The following is a 5,872-nucleotide window of genomic DNA, read 5'->3' as shown; positions in this document are numbered from 1 at the left end:
ACACACACACACACACACACACACACACACACACACACACACACACACACACACACACACACACACACACACTTGTTAAGCACACACACTTGTTAAGCACACACACACACAAAACCACAGATAATAAAACAACAAAGACACATGCCATCAGACTTACTCAGATAAAACTGCATCTCATGGGTTTAGGGAACCCCCATTGTGTCTTAGGTTTTTTTTCCTCAAAGTTTTGTTGTCCTGATGGAAAATTCAATTTCCCACAAGTCCTTTCACTCCTAACAACAACATTACAGAACGTCACAACTTGTTTTTAACATTTAAAGACATAAAAAGCTGAGAAGAGAGTTGCTATGCAGCCAACTCTAAATCTTTTTGAGAGGAAGCTGTGGCCCTCGGGGCCTGTGTGTTTGCCTGCACTTGCTACTGTATCTATCTACGCTCACATCCTCCCAGAACATGAGAAGGGAAGCCGGTTTGTTTGTGTTGGCCCCTTAATCTGCCCTGACGACAGGCTGTAAGGAGACAGATGTATTGGGATGCAGTATTGAAGATGGTGTGTTCTCCCCCTTTTCTCCTCAGAGCGCTTCACACAGCTGCTACTTCCTCCACCGAGGACAGATGTGGAGATCCTTCCCGTGGTCCAACAGAGGAGTTATCCCAAGTAGGTTTCTGTGAGTCAGTAACTTTATGAGGGACGTGGAGGGGGGGGGACTTGATTTCTCATGAATGCTCAGTATCCCAGAGGTGTCTGACCTGCTGACTGAGCTCCTCTGGCTCTTTGAGACCGTGGGCCGGCAGCGACAGGGGTTAGATGTGGGCTCTGAGGAGCGGACAGTTTGTTTTGTGACACAGGACCAGAACAAACTGTTCAAACCACCAAACTCTGTCCTGGTGATGAATGAATTGCTCCACAGTGCCCCCCTGTGGCCAGACGAGTGATAGCATGACACTGCTAATAAAAAACATTGGTTTTATTATCATGTGGTTGATCATTATTTATTTTCACGTTTGTGTTTCAATGAGAAAAGTTGTTGAACTGTTTGTAATGTTTAATTAACAAGACATTATTTTTATTCTGTCCATATTTTTTGATCAGGGTTTATGTCGATGGTCCGTTTGGAGGCCCGTCAGAGGATGTCTTTAACTATGACGTCAGTTTGTGTGTCGCTGGAGGAATAGGAGTCACGCCGTTCGCCTGTGTGCTGCACGCTCTTCTGTAGGTTATGCTCGTCATTTAAACAAAGTCGTAAATGATTTCTGCATAGTACCTCATTCTGTATCGGTCTGTTTCTGTTGTGCACTCAGCGATGGCTGGAGGGGGTTCAGGTTGCAGAGGCTGTACTTTGTTTGGGTCTGCAGGGAGATTCAGTCTTTCTACTGGTTTGCGGAGCTGCTGAGTGCCCTGCATCAAAAGGTCAGAGTTGCTTTTTTGTGTCCATTTTAAACAATGTCAATTCTAGGAATCTGTAAAAGAAATTGTAAGTAAAGTAAAGTAAAGTTTTATTTATATAGCACCTTTCATAGAAGTAGATTCACAAGGTGCTGTACAATCAGAGGCAAATCAAAATATATACGATCAGAACAGGATATACAAAAATTTGGAACAAAAAAGTATAAAAGCTGTACAACCATCAAAGTATTAAGACTGTGCAATCCGAAAAATAAAACAAGTAAATGATATCTAGACAAAAATGGGGAGGGCAGAGTAAAACAATAACATACTGTATTAAGACGAAGGATTTTTAGATCAGAAATTAATTTGGAGGCAGGTCTCCGAATGGGTAGGTTGTGGAGTACAGGTACACTTTAGAAAAATACATTTTTGATAAATTGAAATGACTTTGGATGAAAATACTGTCTGTTTGACATACATTAATATGATGAATTGTTCGGTTAGTATGTAGGGTTTGGTGAAACAGACATTAAGGTCAGGCTGCAGAAAAATGCTGAAATTAGTTAGTTAAATGCTAGTTTAAAGAGGTGTGTTTTCAGATATTTCTTGAATGAATCAATGCTTTCAAGCATGCGCAGATGGATAGGAAGTTCATTCCAGAGCCTGGGGGCCATGGAGGAGAAGGCTCGGTCACCACGGGTCTTGAGACGTGTGTGGGGAACCATTAGGAGATGTTGATCCTGTGAGCGAAGGCTGCGTTTGGGCTTGTAAGGGGAGATGAGACTTTTAATGTAGTCAGGCGACTGTCCATTGAGAGCTCTGAAAGTGAGGACCAGGATTTTGAACTTGATTTGAAAATGAACAGGGAGCCAGTGAAGCTCTGAAACGATCGGGGAGATGTGTGAGAATTTTGAAGTTCGGGTTAAGAGTCTTGCTGCAGAGTTTTGTACGAGCTGAAGGCGATTTATCTGTTTCTGGTTCAGACAGGTGAACAGGCTATTACAATAATCTATGCGGGTCGAGATGAATGCATGAATTAATAATTCCAGGTCAGAAATGGACAACAGGGGCCGCTGCTTCGAAATATTTCAAAGTTGGAAGTAGCAGGTGGAGACCAGATTATTTACATGTTTGTCAAGAGACAGTCCTGAGTCAAAGTAAACACCTAGGTTGTGCACATGTTTTCGGGCAGTTGAACTTAAAGAGCTGAGATGGTCTTTTATCTCCTGGTGTTTGTTGTCAGGGGCCATGATCAAGGTCTCTGTTTTATTGAAGTTAAGGAGTAACAAGTTGTCTGACAGCCATTCAGTTGTTTTATAGACACAGTTTAAGAGGGAGGTTAGCTTGTAGAAAGTCGAGTCATTAAAAGAGCAGTATAACTGCAGGTCGTCAGTGGAGAAATGGTAAGAGATGTCAGGGAAATCTTTGATGATCTGAGCCAGGGGGCGGATGTATAAAAGGAAAATGAAATGGGCCCAAAATGGAACACTGTGGTACTCCGCAGGTGAGTGGTGCTGAGTCAGAGAAAGACTGAACTAGTTTGACTGAAAAAGAGTGATCTATGAGGTAAGAGTTGAACCAGTCTAGGACAGTTCCTGTTATCCCTATATTCCTCAGGTTATGAAGTAAGATGGTGTGATCCACAGTGTCAAATGCTGAGGATAGGTCCAATAAAAGCAGAACAGAGTACATTCCTCCGTCAGCAGACATTTGCAGATCATTTGTTACATGAAGAAGAACAGTTTCTATAGAGTGTGATCTATGGAAGCCAGACTGGAAAAGGTCATGCAGTTTATAAACATCCAGGTAGTCAGTGAGCTGTGTTGAGACTATTTTCTCTACGACCTTTGACAGAAATGGTAGCTTTGAGATCAGTCGGTAGTTGTTCATGTCAGATGGGTTTAAAGACTGCTTTTTAAATATACTGTAGGTTCCACGACCGCTTTTTTAAGTGATCCCGGTACACATCCAGATGTAAGTGAGAGATTTATCAAGTCTACTAGTGAAGGCCCTACCACGTCATAGACAGCCTTTAAGAATCTGGGAGGTAAGGTGTCAAGTGGGGAACCAGTTGGTTTCATTTTTCATACTATGGTCCTGAGGATGTCAACTGTTACCAGGTCAAAAGTGGACCACGAATGAGAAGGAGAAATTTCAGGTTGGGTGGTGACTTCTGGTGGGGCACGGGATTGTTGTGATACGATGCTACAGCGAATGTTATCAGTTTTTTCAACAAAGTGTGTTAGAAAATTATTGCAGCTGGCCGGTGAATGAACAACAGGAGATGGAGCAGCTGGCGAAACCAAATTATCGATGGTGCCAAATAAAGCTCTGGGATTTTTCTTAAAACGGGAGACCAGTTGTGCAAAGTATTGGGACCTGGTAGTGATGACCTAAGTTCTTTAAGGTGAAGCCTGTGCACCTCTAAATGGGATGATTTCCATAGATGCTCAGCTTGTCTACATTTTTGTCTAGCAGAGAGAATGGTTTCATTTATCCAAGGAGCTGCTGTCTTTACAGTAGATGTTTTTGAAGTTGTTATCACAGTATTGTCATTAAAAACAGTTGAAAAGTGATTGGTGTTGAAAACTGAGTTGAAAGTTGAAAATTGCAGGTGCTCCTGCGTTTTTAACTTTGTCATATCACTGACAAAAATAAATTACAGATAAATATGGTTTGGTAACAAAAGGACTACAGTACTTATACTGCTTCTTTCATGTATTTTTACAGCAATTAAAATGAAATATTCTGTTTCCTTTTTTTTTTGTGTACTCTGTCTGTACCAGGAAATACTGAACTCCTCTGTTTGTTTTGTAGCTTTGGCAGGAGAACAGACCTGACTACTTTAATCTGAAGCTGTATGTCAGTTGCACAAACAGCTTGCAGGTAAATTTTTGCACACACGTCTTTAGTTTGCTTTTACTTTTCATCACAACTTGCACATTTCTTTATGGTCTTTACTTGTCAGTTGTATGTATGCTCCACTAGAGGGCAGTATAACACAGATAGATCAAAAATCTAAAGCACAAAGTCTGCTGTCTTTTGTTGAACACAAAATATGTCTGTTTTCTTCTGGAAATATATAAAACTTAAGTCAGTTTCTGGTTTAACATCTTATTTAGAGGTCTTTAAATTGTAACTTCTTTGAGCTTTTATTGTGACAGTATAAAATACCCTCCATTAGAGTTAATGTCTAAGTTCAGAGCAAAGCAGAAATCAAAATACCCAAATCTAAACAAACATTTTAATATTTATTGTTTATTTTGTTTTATCATCTGTATTTGTTAGTAACAAAGATATTTGCAGTATTAGAACACATCTAAGTTTGTACTTTATCAGTATTCTGTAGATTTGTTCTCAACTCCTCGTTAGTATAGTGGTGAGTATCCCCGCCTGTCACGCGGGGGCCAGCCGCGAATAGCTGTGACAGAGTGACAGCCAATCAAATTGCAGCATTCCTGACACAGGGATGCTGATGCTGAGGATACAGAGAATCCATCATCCAAGATGCTCAAACCTCCAGGAGAGGCTTTTCTGAGCAATAATAAGATTTCTGTTGATGAGGAAGAAAATACTAGTTGTGTCTAACCATTTTAATGTTAAAAATAAAAGTTTTTATAGTTTATGCCTGAGTCTTCATACATAATTTATGAATAATAATTAGTTTATTACATATTCTTATGTTAATTAACTTTGTGATATTTTATATAATTCCAACAGTAAAAAAAATGAGTTACTACTGTAATAGCAAATACAGGACCCCTGATACAGGATTAAATCCATGTAGCATCAGTGTTTGCTCTAATTTACACAACCAAACTGTTATTGATTCACGAGTTATGAATCCCTTGTAATTATTTTACTTTTAATTATGCTAGGATTTTSTTAGTGTCTTGAAAATAGGAGCCATTACTGCATTAGCAGCCCTATTGCTTTTTTTCCTTCAACACAMTTACCTTCCTTATGGCAACTATATGCATATTGTAAATATATTTCATTGGACGTGCAATTTAATAAAAACAAGCAAATACTGTATGTTGACATATTTCTTTGTATTTTGTTTTAAAAGGAGAGTAAAACAGTTCAAATACTCACAAATATATAGAACTAAGAATTATTTATCAAAACAAAATAGTAATATTTTAAAATATAAGTACATATGTATATAATATACAATTATGAAGATAATATATTTATACAACAGATATAAAATATTTCTATTTAAAATATATTCATATATCAATGCACAAAGAATATATTTCTTATAAACATTGCAAAAATGGCTTTCAGTCAAACTGTTTAGATCCAGAGCCATGTAATTTTGAGCTTTGACAACGTCGATACTTGGGTAAATGTACAAAACAATATGTGCAAAAGGAACAGCACGTCAGAAATGCACCTCGAACAAGTGTGGTTACAACTGTACTACACACACACACACACACACACACACACACAAACAACACGACAAAGACAAAACCT

At 38.9% G+C, this 5,872-nt stretch overlaps 1 protein-coding gene across 1 annotated transcript in view; it reads left to right on the top strand.

Annotated features, from left to right (window-relative positions):
• Positions 1-5,872, top strand: part of nox4 (NADPH oxidase 4) — a gene marked incomplete in the record, with an annotated part of 29,530 nt that overhangs the window by 16,924 nt on the left and 6,734 nt on the right. Inside the window, 4 exon segments of the mRNA XM_014008001.1 lie at positions 577-658; positions 1,094-1,213; positions 1,303-1,411; positions 4,208-4,276. Coding sequence (XP_013863455.1) covers positions 577-658; positions 1,094-1,213; positions 1,303-1,411; positions 4,208-4,276 — 380 coding nt within the window.

Source organism: Austrofundulus limnaeus, unplaced genomic scaffold (genome assembly GCF_001266775.1).
Source record: "Austrofundulus limnaeus strain Quisiro unplaced genomic scaffold, Austrofundulus_limnaeus-1.0 Scaffold46, whole genome shotgun sequence".
NCBI lineage: Eukaryota > Metazoa > Chordata > Actinopteri > Cyprinodontiformes > Rivulidae > Austrofundulus > Austrofundulus limnaeus.
Note: the sequence above shows the minus strand (reverse complement) of the source record. Positions and strands in the feature narration are given on the sequence as shown.